The 17,671-nt window shown below is 40.9% G+C and overlaps 1 protein-coding gene across 4 annotated transcripts in view; it reads left to right on the plus strand.

The window, feature by feature from the left end:
* The window catches only part of PCSK5 (proprotein convertase subtilisin/kexin type 5), a 498,339-nt gene that overhangs the window by 123,164 nt on the left and 357,504 nt on the right, over window positions 1-17,671 (plus strand). For all 4 annotated transcript variants that reach the window (XM_065908244.1, XM_065908247.1, XM_065908246.1 and 1 more), the window contains exons 4-5: window positions 12,127-12,270; window positions 16,492-16,568. In XM_065908244.1, coding sequence (XP_065764316.1) covers window positions 12,127-12,270; window positions 16,492-16,568 — 221 coding nt within the window. The remainder of the gene's footprint in view (window positions 1-12,126; window positions 12,271-16,491; window positions 16,569-17,671) is intronic.

Below are 17,671 nucleotides of genomic sequence, written 5' to 3' on the forward strand. Positions count from 1 at the left end.
TCTTCTGCATTTTATCTCAGAATTTACTTCTGCCTTCTCCCTTAAATGAATATCAATTTATACATTGTTGAGTGTTTTTACTATGAACTCCAGAGGTTATTAAAATTTGTAATAATGACTTCATTACTGCAAGTAGCTTGAAACTTCATTGAGAAGATAAAACCTATATAAAATCAGAAGTTGCTGATATGAGGGCTGCATGGGATGAGAAGGAAAACACAGCTTCCTGGGAAGGGAATGAATCCCAGGGAACTTGGAGTTTGCTTTCAAACTGTATATTTGATACACTAAGTGTTCTTACTGTGCTTCCTCCTTAACTACAAAACCAATTCTTTTTCCCTTCTAGATAAGCTATCAATAGTTCACCTTGATTTGCTGATTTCTCCCCCTTTCTTTCTGGCTTGACTTACTTCCCTCAGATTTATAACTTTATGTGTGTGTTAGTTTTTGCTGTATAAAGACCACTCCCAAAATTCTGTAGTGTAAGAGAACAGCTGTTTGTTAGATTTATGATTCTGCATGTCTGAAATTTGGACTGAATTTGACTTGCGGATGCATCTGTGAGCCTTTCTAGGTCAGCTAGGGGCTAGCTCGTCTGGCATGAGTTTAGCCGGAAGAGTTTTATCCGTTTCATATAGCCTCCCAGCTTCTAGCAGGCTACCTTGCCTTGTACACATGGCAACCAGGAAGAATTACAAGTGAAAGGGGGTAGGAAGTATGGGAATGGAGCACTGTTACTTCTGCTACACTCTTTTGACCAAAGCAAGTCACCAGGCCCACCCAGAATCAAAAGGTGAAGAGAAACCCTCTTGATTCATGGGAAGGAGTACATGTGCCATAGGCACAGAGGGTAGTGGAAACTGGGTCCATGTTTGCTGTCAGCCGCAAGTGGTAATGACCTTGAATTTGCTAAGACCGTTAAATTTATACACTATATATATATATATATATATATATATATATATATATGGCCCTTAGGGAATTAGCACTTTGAGGCAACAAATAGCACCAGACAGTGTATGTTCATTGCCAGCTTGTGAAGTGGCTTGGAGGCCAAGATGTTAGTCCTTTATAGATGTGAAGTAGATTTGAGGTGGGAAATGACAGTACAATGCCAATATTTAGGAAGAATTCACTCGTGGATCTGGGCAGAAAGAAACTTTAGATCCGCATATCCTATCACTATAGGCGACTCCTGTCTGACTGTTATTTAAATTTCCATGTTTCTAAAACTGAACTCACTGTTTTCATTCTCCAGCCAAATTTCCCCCTCTTCCTGTGTTTCTTTTCTCAGTAAGTGATCATTTGCTCTGTAGTCCAAGCCAGATATTTGATCTTTCTTGATTCCTCTCTCTTCTCTCACCATATTGATACACTGTTGTTATCAACAAATCTGTAGAATGCCTACTGTATATCAAATACGGTGGTTTCTATGGTCCCACTAATCTAGACCTCTGTCATCTCTCAAGCACTAGTTCTCTCTCCAGGTTTGGTCTCCATACTTTCCTGTATGTTTGAGAAAACCCACAATGACTTCTTAAAACTCAATCTGTTCTTTCAGTTGGTATATAATTATTGAACTTCTGTGTGTTAGACAATGCAAATACAGAAGTAAACAAGGCAAAGTGACTGCCTTCATGGAGTGTACAATCCAGTGTGGGAGACAAACAGGAAAGAGACAAATTGATCGACAGTATGGTAGTCAGGAGTGCTGTGAAGAAAAGGAAATCAGAGTCAAGGGCAGAGAATGACACAGAATGTGATCTCAGACAGGTTTACTAGGAAGAGCCTCTCTTAGGAGGTGATATTTGGGCATGAGAGAGGGAGCCTCGCAGATTCTGAGAATAGTAAGTGTCAAGGTCTGAGATGGGAGTAGGATTGGAGAGGGAGAGGAGAGAGTGGTGGAGTGGAGTGAATGGGAACAAGAGGGGTGGGCCCGAAGGTCAGGGAGATGGCTCCAGATCAGGTCACGAGCACTTTATAGGCTGTGGAATAGACAGGGAGTATACTGGAAGTGTGAGGTGAAGTCACTGGGAGTTGTTGGAATATTTATTGAGAATAACTCTGACACAGTTTACAAAGATCACTATTACTACCGTATGCAAAATAGACCTTAGAGGAATAAGAGATGACAGCAGCCATGAGTGGTGGGAAGAGGTCAGGTTCAGTAGCTGTGGGGAAGGATTTGCTGATGGCTCTTTATAGGGAAGGAGAATGTAGATGCCAGGCTCTGTTGTGGGGGTGACCGAGAAGCCTGGTCTGAGCAGCTTTGGAGAGGTCAGAGAGGGTGGAGATCAAGTGTTATTCTTGAGAATTAAGCTTGAGATGCACTTTAGGCATCCAAACCATGTCAATCCCTATCTTACAACTCTTGAATGGTCTTTTCACCCAATTATGATCAAGTTCAAAAATTAGGGGAAAAAAAAAAAAACATGGCTTGTAGGAACGTTTATAGTCTGGCCTCTCCAGTTTCATCTCTTTCCATTTTTCTCATCTTCTCCCCACCTCTCACATCTGTATCCTTCAGCTGTACTGAATTTTTTTCCATTCGTTGAGCATTTCAGTCTCTTTGATTATTCTATACCCTCATAAACAGTAAACACACCCACTTTTTAAAAATCTCTTTTTAACTGGAGGATAATCACTTTACAAAGTTGTGCTGGTTTGTGCCATACAATGTGAAGTAGCCATAAGTATATTCATGTTCCCTCCCTCTTGAACCTGCCTCCCTTCCTACCCCTCTAGATTGTCACAGAGCCTCAGGTTGAGCTCTGTGAACACATTCTCTCTGTCCCTTGCTTGCCCTCTGTCTAGTCAATTTATATTTGGGAGCTTAAATGTCATTTTCTCTCAGAAGTGGTCTCAGCCTTCCCACACATTCCCCTGACTGGGTTCCATGTTCCCCCAATACCCTGAGAACTCCTGTTACAATACTTGTGTTTTTGTAAAAAAAAAAAAAAAAAAAAAAAAAAACAAAAGAAAGAAAAGTAAGCTCCTGTTTGTCTGTCATACAAACTGGACTTCAAGGACTTGAGTGTAGTAAATTGTTTTAATGCCAGGAGGATAGATTGAAAATCGAAACCGGGTTAAAGATTAAAAATAGTGGATCAGAACCAATGACCTGAACTGCAAGGTGCCGTGAAAATCAAAGGAAACAGGAGAGAAGGAGGTGTGGTTTAAGATCCAGATTTCCAGATCTGAAATCTGGATCTGGTTTTTTAATCTGAGTTATTTGAGAATAGTGAGAAACCATAGCACATGCAGAGGACCACATAGGTAAAGGTAAGCTTGGTCTTAGTGTTGCAAAAATGTGCAGTAAATTTCAGTAAATGTGCAGTAAATTTCAAAAATGTGCAGTAAATTTGTTACCCTTTATCATCATGGTCAGGTAATATAGCTGAAACCAGTTCTCCAAACAATGACAAGACATGTTGAAATTCCTTAAAGGAAACAAGATTTGTTGTTGTTGCTGTTGTTGGCTTATTGTTTCTGCTTTCTTAAATGTTTTTAGTACTGAAAGTTTCTAATTCAAGATGTGTCAGGCTTGGAAAGATTCAAAAAGGATCACAAAATTTACAAATGAGAGAAAGCCTGTCCACTAAATTAAATCCATAGATCATTCAGTTACCCTTTGGCTGCTCTGTGAAATTCATTTTCTTTTCTTCTAAAAGACTAATTTTTAAAGAGAAGTTTTAACTTCACAGCACATGGAGAGGAAGGTACAGAGATTTCCCACATACCACCTACCCCGACACATACACAGCCTCCCTCAATATCAACATCTCCCTCTAGAGTGGTACATTTGTTACAGTTGATGAACCTGCATTGCCACATCACATACCCTAGATCTTAGTTTACATTAAGATTCACTCTTAGTGTTGTTCATTCTGTGGGTTTAGACAAATGTACAGTGACATGTACTCATCATTATAGTTTCATACGGAGCACTTCCACTGCTCTAAAAATCCTTTGTGCTCTCCTATTTGTCCCCTGATCCTCAGTCCCTATCAACCACTGATCTTTTTACTTCCTCCATAGTTTTGCCTTTTCCAGAATGCCATAGAGTTGGAAACATACATTTCTTAGCCTTTTCAGATTAACTTATTTTACTCAGTAATATGCATTTAAGTTTACTCCCAGTCTTTTCATGGCTTGCTAGCACATTTCTTTTTGAGCACCAAATAATATTTCATTTTTTATGGTGTCACAGTTTATCTATCTATTCATCCTGAGACATCTTGGTTGCTTCCAAGTTTGGGCAATTGTGAATAAAGCTGCTATAGTATCCCTTTGCAGGTTTTTATGCAGAACTAAATTTTCAGCTACTTTAGGTAAATGCCAAGGAACACAATTGCTGGATCCATATGGTTAAGAGTATGGTTGGTTTTCTAAGAAACTTCCAAGCAATCTTCTGAAGTGACTATATGATTTTAATTTCTACCAACAATGAATGAGAGAGTTCCTGTTGCTCTATGTTTTCACCAACATTTGGTGGTGTCAGTGTTCTGGATTTTAGCCATTCTAATAGGTGTTTTAATCTGCATTTCTCTGCTGACATGTGATTTAGAACATCTTTTCATATGCTTATTTACTTTATGTGTATCATCTTTTTCAGTGAGTTGTCTATGAAGGTCCCTGGCTCATTTTTTTTTATATTGAATTTATAAATTTATTTGGAATTAAAGTATACTGACTTTAATACTTATTATACTTAGATGAGTAAAGTTCCATCTTTTCACCCACTCAAGAGCATTTAACTCTTTTTTTTTTTTTAATTAGTTGGAGGCTAATTACTTCACAACATTTCAGTGGGTTTTGTCATACTTTGATATGAATCGGCCATAGAGTTACACGTATTCCCCATCCCGATCCCCCCTCCCACCTCCCTCTCCACCCGATTCCTCTGGGTCTTCCTAGTGCACCAGACCCGAGCACTTGTATCATGCATCCCACCTGGGCTGGTGATCTGTTTCACCATAGATAATATACATGCTGTTCTTTCAAAACATCCCACCCTCGCCTTCTCCCACAGAGTTCAAAAGTCTGTTCTGTACTTCTGTGTCTCTTTTTCTGTTTTGCATATAGGGTTATCATTACCATCTTTCTAAATTCCATATATATGTGTTAGTATGCTGTAATGTTCTTTATCTTTCTGGCTTACTTCACTCTGTATAATGGGCTCCAGTCTCGTCCATCTCATTAGAACTGATTCAAATGAATTCTTTTTAATGGCTGAGTAATATTCCATGGTGTATATGTACCACAGCTTCCTTATCCATTCATCTGCTGATGGGCATCTAGGTTGCTTCCATGTCCTGTCTATTATAAACAGTGCTGCGATGAACATTGAGGTGCACGTGTCTCTTTCAGATCTGGTTTCCTCGGTGTGTATGCCCAGAAGTGGTATTGCTGGGTCATATGGCAGTTCTGTTTCCAGTTTTTTAAGGAATCTCCACACTGTTCTCCATAGCGGCTGTACTAGTTTGCATTCCCACCAACAGTGTAAGAGGGTTCCCTTTTCTCCACACCCTCTCCAGCATTTATTGCTTGTAGACTTTTGGATAGCAGCCATCCTGACTGGCGTGTGATGGTACCTCATTGTGGTTTTGATTTGCATTTCTCTGATAATGAGTAATGTTGAGCATTTTTTCATGTGTTTGTTACCTGGCTCATTTTTTAACTGAGTTTTTTTCTTCCTGTTGAGTTTGAGAGTACTTTGTACATTTTGAACAGCAGTCCTTTTGCAACTACTTTTTCCTGTCCTGTGGTTTGTCCTCTCCTCCTCTTGACAGTGTCTTTCATGGAGCAGAAGTTTTAAATTTTAATGAAGTCCTGCTTTTTAGTAATTTCTTTCATGCATTATGTCCTTAGTGTTGTATCTAAAAAGTCATCAACATATATAAGATCATCTAGGTTTTTCTCCTATGTTATCTTCTAGGATTTCGTTTTAGTTTTGCGTTTCATATTAAAGTCTATGAGCTATTTTGAGTTAATTCTCGCAAAAGATGTGATTCTTTTTTTTTTTAATTTTGTTTATTCATTTATTTGGATGTGGTGGGTCTTTGTTACTGCTCATAGGCTTTCTGTGTCTTCTGCAACATGTGGACTGCTCATTGAGGTGCCTTCTCTTGTTGCAGATCACCGGCTCTAGGGTGCCCAGGCTTCAGTAGTGACACATGGAATCTAGAACATGGGCTCAGTGGCAGTTGGCATGTGGGCTTAGTTGCTTTGTGGCATGTGGGATCTTCCCAAATCAGAGCTTGAACCCATGTCCGCTGCATTGGCAGGTGGATTCTTAACCCCCGGACCACCAGGGAAATCCCCTCACTTGTGTTTTTTTGCATGAGGATGTCTAGTTTTTCCATCACCATTTGTTGAAGGGGACTATCTTAGGTCCATTATATTGCCTTCTCTCCTTTGTCAAAGATCCACTGACTATGCTGCCTCAGTTTTTTTGATTCTCATTCATCAGTGGAATTTTCAGAACTAGGTTTATTCTCATTATCCTCTATTTGACACATTTCTTCCAATTTTTTCTATTTAAAAAAATTTGTTTTGGTATTAAGTGGGACACTTAAAATTTTGTAAGTGAGATATAATTTTCCACCAGTTACATTGTGTTGGCCAAAAAGTTCATTTGGTCAACCCATATTATGTGCGCTTAGTCACTAAGTCATGTCCAACTCTGCAACCCCATGGACTGTAGCCTGCCAGGCTCCTCTGTCCTTGGAATTCTCCAGGCCAGAATTCTGGAGTGGGTAACTGTTCCCTTTTCCAGGGGATCTTCCCAACCCAGGGATCAAATCCAGGTCTCCCACATTGCAGGCAGATTCTTTACTGTCTGACCACCAGGGAAGCCCCAACCCATACTATGGTGGATGTAATTCATGGTTCCAGCAGAGTTGGCATACTAGTATAAATATGTGAAGTAAAACATGATGATTCATAGGGGGTCATTTGACCAATGTACTAGAAAATAGTTGGACACCATTCTCTCTTCCCACACCCCGTTTGTAATCCCCAACCACCAGCTGAGGCCCCAGCCACAAATAAAAGCTATTCAGATCATCTTAGCTATCCTTACAAGGATCAATTGCCCTTTCAAGTTTGCCTAACCTAAATCTCAAAATAATGAAGAGAATCATCATTTCATAGTAATCTATTTCTCCTTAGACTGTAGGACTGCTTGGCTTTGAATCCTAATTCTACTATTGACCAGCTGTTTGACCTCTGAAAGGTTAAAGGCTGATTAAGTCCTGTGTTCTTTAGCTGTTAAAAGGAGATAATAAAAGTACCTCTCTCCAGCTGTTCTGAGTCTTACATAAATCTAGTTCATATAAAAGGATTAGTACAACACTTGGCTATGGTAAGAATCTAGATGTCAGTTCTATGTCTGCTTAAGGGAGTAACAATTCTATTTTTTTCCACTTCTTAGAACTCTTAACTCCAGATTTTACAAAGAATTCCAGGTATATTTGCATCTTAATAAGTTAACTAGATATGTTTCTGAGTTTGTCTATAAAATAGATTTTTAAATTTTAATTATTTTTATTGAACTATAGTTGCTTTACAATGTTGTGTTAGTTTCTGGTGTTCAGAATATATATTTTCTTTTTTTCAGATTATTTTCCATTATAGATTGTTATAAGACTTTGAACATTGTATTCTATGCTACACAGCAGGACCTTGTTATTTATTTATTTTATATAAATTAGTGTGTATCTATTAATCCCAAGATCCTAATTTATCCCTCCCTCGCTTCCCCCATTTGGTAACCATAAATTTATTTCCTGGGTCTTTGAGTCTGTTTCTTAAAGCAGATTTTTATATTTAATTCTCCTCTCTTATTATCATTGTATAGTCAGAGACGCAGTCTTATGAACCACTGTATCAATGACAATGAACAACAGATGTTTTCAATGTTAACAGGCTATTGGCAGCATATAAATTGGCAGTTGATTGGAGACCTTAAGAACCTGGAAAAGTTTAAAAACAATGACATTGAGGGGTTCCTCCCAACCCCCCAGTCTGAAGAAAATGGTGGTGAGAGCATAACAAAGGTGTTTATTTTGGGTACAGACTGTTCTTTCATTGAGCAAACACTGTGATATGTTTATAAAGACATAAGCGAAGTGGACACACCCAGAGTGGTTTATAAGCAAAATAACTCAGAGCCCTGGTATGGGAGAGGCTGTTTCTAGAACTCGCAGAACAATCTCTCTAAGACTTCATTCCTGAAAGGAATAAAAGGTTTTGAGGATAAGAGACCTAGATAGTAACCATTGTTCCTGCAGATATTTGCTGCTTTGTATCCTTTCTAAACACGCTGCCATCTATGTGTAGACCATCATTGAGACACAAGACATTTTTCAAAGCTGAAGGTGCATCAATTTACTGTAAATACTTATCATACCTATACAGTGCAAATATGTGTTTTTCATCAGCTTCAAATAAGCTGGAAGTTTCTGACCCGTCCCTTTTGTGAATAACAGTCTAGGGACTGCATATGTGGTAACAGAGTTCCAGAAACTCATTTTATTAGTTCCTCCAGTTCTCAACATGGCAGACTGAGAATGAGGAAGTGATAGTTAATATGTGTTCCTTTGGCCTTTGGGTGATGCTCTAACATAGATTGCTGTCAAATAAATAGAGTCCAGTTTAAAGACCATTTTGATCAGGCGGTTAAGGAAATGATTAATTCCTTTTCACTTGGGCCATGTTGAGTGGCATCAATATCTTCTTCAGTCTTTGCTCTTTGGGTACCTTGGGCATATGAAACAACATCAGAAACATGTTTGGAATCCTGGCCCACTTGAAATAGGTATTAAAAATCTAAAGGTCACATTCAGGTTAAAGGGTCCTGATTTAAGGGTCCACTAATCTTATGACTTGCAGAAACACCCCTGGCTCTCGTTATCTTTTTTTCTTTGACATTTCAGCCACCTGAAATAGCAAATTATCCATATGAAAGTATCAATAGGATATTTCCTCTCCTTCCTCTTTCTCCTGTATCGTGTTCACAGATGAAAAGAAAAAGTGGTACAAAAATATTTAATGGTGAAGTCAGATTCAACAGAAGCAGAGGTGGAAGAAAGAAACCTAATTGCTCCACTTTGAACACACATGTTTTCCATACACGGCTGGTTTTCTTCAATTTTCGTAATTACAATTTCAGGCAGCATCCTTCCACTCCAGGACGGTCATCCCATGTGTGGGTGACCCGTTTCCTGTACACTTCCTTCCTCCGGCCCCCTTCTTGGCCACATTAACATTACTTCATGTCACAAATGATACCACAGGTGGCCAGAACAGGTTTTGGAAAAGGAAAAAATGAAATAGAAACCTGTCAGAGTTGCTTTCTGTTAAATTAAAATATTTGATGAGGTGCGGCCCAAACTGTTGGCCAGAATGAGACTTCCGAAAAGCATTGGCATTTTGGAAACCTGCACTCTTTCTTTCATGATCTATTAACCAAGCATTAGCTGGCTGGGCTGTCTCTGACGAGGTCAGAGGAGCAAGCATTTGGCAGTTGTGAACTTGCATATAAAGTGAGAATATGCCCTCACTTTTGGGGTGTAATTGATCAGCTAATATTGACTGCAATCCTAGATGGGCATTGGTTTAATGCATAGTCTTCTAGGGGCTTACAGTCAAAGGAGGCAAAATTTACATACAAGTTTCAACACTCAGCCATAGTGCAACAGAATTCAATGTGCAGGGGTTAGATTGTGTAGAACAAAATATATGTATGTGTCTGTCTGTCTCCATTCCTAAGAGAAGAGATAGCCAACTAGGCTGAAGAATGAGGGAAAGCTTTGTGGGAGGAAGTTGTTCCCAAGCTGTACTCCAAAAACTGGGGAGCAGGGGGAGAATGGAAGTTGGGTCAGTGTGTGCAGGGCCTCAAGTGCCAGAAGGAATCAAGAAAGTAACAGAAAGTTGCAAATGTTCATAAAATATATAAGCCTCTATTTTCAACAAAATTGATATTATCTGTGTTGAAAGATGGGTATACCATTTGTTAGAATGAATCCATAAAACTACTCAAGCATGTTTATAATGTTCAACAAAAGGCAATCTCCTTTGAAGAATAAATTAACAAATTCATGTCACAAGATACTAGAGGTATCTGCCACTTGTAACCATGTGACATTGAGGGATGAAATTTGGAAAGAGGTGAGCTTGCATTTTCTTTTTGTTCAGTCACTGAGTCATGTCCGACTTTGTCACCCCATGGACTGCAGTATACCAGGCTTCCCTGCCCTTCACTATCTACCAGAGTTTGCTCAGACTCATGTCCATTGAGTTGATGATGCCATTTCATCCTCTGTCACCCCCCCTTCTCCTCCTGCCTTCAGTCTTTACGAGCATCAGAGTCTTTTCCAGTGAGTTGGCTCTTCACCTCAGGTGGCCACAGTATTGGAGCTTCAGCATTAGTCCTTCCAGTGAATATTCAGGGTTGATTTCCTTTCGGATTGACTGGTTTGATCTCCTTGCTGTCTAAGGGACTCTCAAGGACTTTGATTTAGGTTGTATTTAAAATAGAAGCCAAGTCATGGCTACAAAGCTCAGGATGACCTGACTTCTGCTATCCCTTCTAACCTGCTACCTTCTGTGCCATTTCCCCTCACATCCACTAATCTTGCCTGGAAAATCCCATGGACAGAGGAGCCTGGCGAGCTGCAGTCCATGGGGTTGCAAAGAGCTGGACACGGCTGAGCTACTAAGCAGCTAGTAAGCACAGGCACTACCGAGACGAGCTCTGAGCTCTTGGGCAAGTCAGCTCTTTCTCTTCAGCCATATCTCAACTCACATGTCACTTTCTCCAAGCTGGGGTCTTTTTTGACCATCCTTCCGAGAGAGGTGTGTACTCAGTCCCCTCAGTACTGACTGCCATGTCACCCTCTCTAATGCCTTTAAAACATAAGGAGTGCTACAAATGGTGGTCTTTGTTTTCTTTATCATCTGTGTTTCCCGTTTAGCGAGGTCATGAAGACAGGGGCCTCATTGTCCTTGTTCACTGCCATTCCCCAGCGTGTAATAAGTGCTCAGTAAAGTACGTGTTGGATGAATCAGTGTCAGTGGGGTCGCCATTGTGCCTAGAGCCTATGGAGCACATGTTCTCCTCCCCTCCTGAAGTGCTGAACGGTTACAAAGCGGGAGGAAGATAGTGAATGGTGTGGACCTGGGGTGGCTTGCGTTGCCATGGCAGTAGGCTAGAGTGGCACATCCCTTTTCCTTTGTTCCTCCAACTGAGCCTTAAGAACCTGGAAAACAATACCACTCAGAGGGATATTTCACAGAGATGGACTTTGAAGGAATAATTGTGTGGGTTGGATGAATGCTAGTCAATTATATTGGGAAGAACTGCTGGTTTAATTCGTCTCTTGATGTGTTTGTATGTTGTAGCCCTTGTGGAATGAAATCACTACACGTAATGAGCTAAGGTTCACTGGCTCTCCAGCCTGCCCTTCAAAGCCCTCACACACATTTTCCCGTGTCTGTCTGCCTTCTGGACTGTGCACTCTTCTTCCCTCCCTTCTCAAAGTAGTGCTGAATGACTCTGTTCACCCCCTGCAAATTATGGTGCAATACTCATTGTTAATTTACTGAAAGAAGTTTGAGGAGATTGTTATTTTTTTCCTCTTTTATGGGTTTCTCACAGCAGCGGCACACCTCTGGCTGACACTGTACAGAAGCTGCTGAGGTTTTTCTCATTTGTAGCCAGGCTTTCCTAGGTGCCTGGTTAAGAAATTATAATGTTCTTCTGTTATCTAGTTTGGGTTTATAAATGAAATGCTGCAAGGCCTTTTATATGTAGTTAATACACGCTAACAATAAAATGGGGCACTCATTGCTCTGCTCTTGAGAGACTTTATCATGTTTTTCCAAAGGATCTATGGTATTAGAGCAGGGCAGAACTGGCAGAAGAGGTTTCTGTTTCACTTACCTTACCCACATCTCTTCTTCCTCCCTCCCCCTGTTGTCATGTTGCAGATCTCTGCTTCTACTTGAACGGACAGTCCACCAAATTCATTAATTTAATGTGTTGTCTTAAGTAGGTACTTCTCCCATCTCCTCTCCGTTTTTGTAATCTGCAGTGTCCAATTCTCCCTCTTCCTCCTCTAGCACTGCAGTGACAACACGCATCCCTGCCAGTCAGACATGAACATTGAAGGAGCCTGGAAGAGAGGCTACACGGGCAAGAACATCGTGGTCACCATCCTGGACGATGGCATTGAGAGGACCCATCCGGATCTGATGCAAAACTATGTGAGTGTTTGCTGTGGTCAGAATTCCTTCCCTCCTGGGGAACAATGGAACTCATATGAGGATGATGAAAATGGGGGAAAGCATGGAGGCTTCCCAGGTGGCTCAGTGGTAAACATTTCACCTGCTGATGCAGGAGATGCAGGTGCCGTTCCTGGGTCAGAAAGATCCGCTAGAGAAGGAAGTGGTAACTGACTTCAGTATTCTTGCCTGGGAAGTCCCATGGCCAGAGGAGCCTGCCAGTCCACAGTCCATCTACATACAGTCCATGGGATCATGAAAGAGTCGGACACAACTCACTTACTAAACAACAACAAAAGGAGGAACGTCACTGAAAAACAGCTGTTGTGTATTGCTCCCATCTTACAGAAGATCCACTCTCAGAGGACAGGAGATAATGCTATCCACTGTTGTGTGCCTTTGATGTTGTGATGACAAAAAGCAGGTGATAAGGTAGCAGAAACCCCAGCTGCTGCTAACAGCTGCTCCTCTCAACAATTCATCCATGCAGCCAGATAACACTCCTACTTTCCTTTATGGAGAAAGTGTACTTATAACTCTTCTCAAGTTATTCTGTGAGTCTCTTTCTCTCTCTGCCTCTCCCCTTTCAAAGGACAATAATGAATATTCTCCCCATAGTCCTCAGGAATCAGTCAATTCCCTTGTTTAAGAAAGAACCGTGATTCCAGGACTCAGAACATACAGCGAGCCTGAGATCACAGAGCAAGTGTAAGGGCTGAGACTCAGCACTTTCACTGAAAACCGCAGTCCTGATGCCCAGTACTCACTGGACACAGGTCGTTTCTGTTCGTGGGGCCTCTCGGTCCCCTTTACCACTGTGATGTTTCCTGCCTGGAAATAGGTCAGTGACACCTTTGTCCCCTACTCTCCAGACACATCCCTTCCACCAGCTTCTCCTCCCTGAGTTTGGTTACAAGTCCGTAAGTATCTCCCAATATGCCATTCTCTGCTCCAAATGTGTGTTTCCTGACACCTCAGTGTTCTCCCTAAAATATTTATTTTGTCACTGAAGAGCCTCCAGTGACTCCCTAGTATCTGCAAATGTAGCTCTGATTCCTGTCAGGACGCTGCAGAAACTCCTGGTGGAGCCCACTCACACCGGTGCCTCCCACATTGCCTCTGACCTCTTTCCTGTTGACGACCATTTCCACTAGAATGCTGGTATTGCTGCAAACCCATCAAGACTTCAGTCACCTTTACCCATGTCCCGTTCTATACTTCACGACTTGGTACTTTTAATTCCAAAACTTCGGTGGTGTGAGTTTCCCTATATTGTTTTCATGTTGTTATTGGAAAGAAAAAAATTGAAGTTGGTGATTTTCTGTCAGCTTACAAATTTCCTTTCACAGCCTTGAAAAGACAAGCAGCTCTAAATCACGATGAAATCAGGACTCACATTGACCCTTAAGGAGGAAAATCAGGGGCCAGGGTTTGCCCTGTGTTTACAGAAGAGCCCCACAGAAAATTCTAAGCTATAACTCAGAGGACTACACCTCCTTAGATTTTTTTTTTCTTCTCTCCTATTGGGTTGGCCAAAAGTTTCTTCAGGTTTTCATCTAATATTGTATTGAAAAACCTGAATGAACTTTTGGGTCAACCTAATATTTTCATGGTCGTTAAAGGAGCAACGCCAGCAAGCCCAGCCTATCTCACCGCGCCCTGAGCTGGTGGGGGCCGAGAGAGCCTTGGCCCACAGGCTCCCTGAACACGTCAGTACAGAGCGCTCGCCATGGTCGCAGGCCTGCTGCCTTTCTCTCCTCACTGGTCCTCAGTAACTGGTGGACACAGCAGTGACCTTGAGGAATCTCTCTCTCTCTCTCTCTCTCTCTCTCTCTCTCTCTCTCTCTCTCTCTCTCTCTCTCTCTCTCTCTCTCTCTCTCTCTCTCTCTCTCTCACACACACACACACACACACACACACACACACACACACACACACACACACACACACACACACACACACACACACACACACACACACACACACACACACACACACACACACACACACACACACACACACACACACACACACACACACACTCTTTATCTTCAGCCTGGGAAGGCGCTTGGTTTCGCCTCACAGTGGGATCACCAGCTGTTTGTCTCTGTTCCCATCTCTCCTCTGCCCTCTCTCTCAAATACTGCTTCAGCTTCACATGAAACCATTTAGGTAGAAATGTCCATATGTTTTCTCCAGTGTTTCTTTCTCATTTGCTTAATATCACTCATTGCATGACGCTTAATCTCAAATTAGTTTTCTTTTTGTCAGTCAAACCTACAAAGATTATCTTTGCAGATAAGACACTTCCAAGTCACTTCCTTGACACATCAGAAACTACCACTGGCTCACACAGCCCCCCCAATTCCTAACCTATGGAGACCTTCCTTCACTCAGGGGCACCCAATATCACCTGACACTTTATCAACTTTAACTAGTTTTCATCTCAGTATTCAATCCTGTTGCCCTTTTCGTTTCAAAAATTCAGCCAAGAAAGTTCACAAATCAGTTTTTACGATGAAATATTGAAACAGTTTCTCCTAAATTAGATGATTTCCCTTAAGGTTGAAAAAGAGAGAGAGAGAGGAGGAACTGCAAATTCGTTTAGTTCTCATTTGAACCAAACATTTGAGTGGTTGCCCTCCCGCTGCCTCCAAGCACACACAGGTAAACTTCTGTCTCTTCACAGAAGAGACTTTTAGGACTTGCAAAGGAACTTCAGTTCAGACTCCTCATTTACAGGGTAGACACTGAGGCCTGAACACTAAAGTGAGTTGGCCCAGGTCAAATAAAGAACAGAACTATGGCTGTCCATGATAAGAAAGACTTCTTATCATATGCAATACAGTTTTTATAGAGCATTCCTATTCTCCACGGCATTGAAATTCATCTGATTAAATACAAAGAACCTTAACCTAAATGTGATTGCATTCTTTACCTTTTTCATTTTTTTTCCTCCCTTGAAAGAAAATTCTCTAGAATTTACCTGTGCAGTTAGCAGTACGGGTGCCCTTTTGGTTCTCCTAAAGTCAGAGCTGGTGAAAGTAGAGAAGAACACATTGGATTAGATGGGATGTCTGGGTTCCAGTCTTCATTCCATAGGCAATTTGTTTCACGCCTTTGGCCAAGTTACGTAACATGTCTCAGCCTCTGTTTCCTTATGAGGAAAATTAGATGATATCACCCTTCGTGCTTGAATGAACACTCAGTTGGGCTGCTTTGCATGTTTCTCTGTATGGAACTTAGAGCAGGACTTACTGTCTTTATGTGTCATGTGTATTTTACTTACTTCCCCCAAACATTTCAGACTCCCTGTACCTATGAGTTATTTTCAGAAACGAGAGTCTTTGATAAGAAAGCAGAAAGCAAAGAGCATTTACTTTCACTAAAACTGATAACAGAAATCATAAAGCATAAGAAAATTCAAAACATCTTAAATTAGTTCTGTCTACTGTGATATAAATTTGAATGATGGAATAATCCACTAATTTTTTTTCTTAGAAATTTGAGTATTTTTCACAATTAGTTAAAAAAGCAAATAAATGAAGTTTTGGTTTCAGAGAAACTTCTGTTTCATTTGAAACCTTGACATAAAGTAAAACTTTATTCTTTTGGTTGGGGCAAAAGCCCATTGGGTATAAATAAGAAGTTTTGAATTGTAGGCCCTTTCATAGTAGATATAACATCTGAAACCAGACAAATATTGCCTCATAGAGGTCCCAAGATAACCAGATACAGTAGACTTCTAACATTCATTTTTAATTGACTTGCCAGTTATTTGTGAATGATCTTTGTCTCCAGAAATCTCTGAATTGTAGTAATGTATTTGCACACTCAAGAAATGAAGTAAGGAATAGAGAGAGTCTATGAAGACTAAATCACTTTGCTTCTAGGTGGTCTAGCAGTACTTTGCAGAGTAACTGGTTATTGGGATGAAGGGTCAATGCGGGGTATGAGGGAACAGTGCTGGCAAGGATGGACTGAGCACATCTTTGGTCTGTAGAGAGTATTTCTTCACCTTTATGGGACAAAATATGACACTGATTGTTATCGAACAAAGCATTCTGACACCATTGAACTGTGAGTGTTTTATTTAATCTAATTACTGTCTTGCAGAAATGTGTTTAAGGAGTCATGAGTCTTCAGGTCCATGGCTAATTAATGAACATCTGTATCCTTTCTCTCTCTCCTCTGTGACCACAGGATGCTCTGGCAAGCTATGACGTGAATGGGAATGACCTAGACCCCATGCCCCGCTACGACGCAAGCAACGAGAACAAGTAAGACCCCGGTGGGGTGGCTGGTGTGTGGCCCACACAGAGCTTTGTTTTCTGCTCTTGCCAAGGGAAATCTTTCCTTGGAAATCTTTGGTAACACATGATCCCTAATTTGCTCTAAGAGAAACAAGTGTCTTTCTGCTAAAGCTTCTGGATATAAAAACGGGTGGTCACCACAGTAAGAATGGTTGCAGAGAGAACCCGGGGGAATAACTTGAGGATGTGGCTGGGGAATATTACTCCTCATGTGGTCACTGGCCTGTGACCCACTTGTTTAGGAATAGGGATGCTCAAAGGGAGAGGCAAAACAAAGTGTCCCCTGGACTTTACTCTGTCCAGTTCAACGTATTGGGTTGAATGTTGTACTTGAGGTCTCTGCCAGGGCTTTCCAGTTTGCTTCTTTTTTCTCTCTTCTACTCTGCAGTGATTGTATTCTTTACTAACATGCCTGCAATACTTATATGGTTTTTTCATGTATGGAACACATTATCACTCTTATCCTCCAAGTCAGGAGCCTTAGAAGCCCATGTAGCCACATTTATACTTCCCAGTTAGTACAGTAGATTTTTGGAAAGCAAAAGAAATGCACAATCATTTCTTGCTTGTGACGAGCCAGACATTTGTCAAAGATTAGTAGAATGTTTCTAATCTCTGCTGCTGCTACTAAGTCGCTTCAGTCGTGTCCGACTCTGCGACCCCATAGACGGCAGCCCACCAGGCTCCCCCATCCCTGGGATTCTCTAGATCACATTAACTTTTGGGCTTTTACTTCAAAGTTTTTTCAGCATAATGTTGTGATTTAGATACTATCATCTGAATTTTTACTTACCTGTTTTTGTTTGGGATCTCAGAAGTTGTAAAGAGAGGTATTTTTGTTCATTTATTATGTACAGTTTCTACCCTGCATTTTTCCTAAGGGAAAATTTTCTCACCTGGTATTATTTGATTAAGTAAGTCAATAAATTTAGATAAAACCATGCAGCCTGGATAATCATGACTGTGCATGGGGTGTTCCCCTCCCCCTTCTTAACCATTTGCAAAGAAGCCTTGAAAAAGTTACCATAAAAAATATGCTATTTGATAATATTAGCAATTGAATCAATGTT

This window comes from Muntiacus reevesi, chromosome 17 (genome assembly GCF_963930625.1).
Source record: "Muntiacus reevesi chromosome 17, mMunRee1.1, whole genome shotgun sequence".
Classification (NCBI taxonomy): domain Eukaryota; kingdom Metazoa; phylum Chordata; class Mammalia; order Artiodactyla; family Cervidae; genus Muntiacus; species Muntiacus reevesi.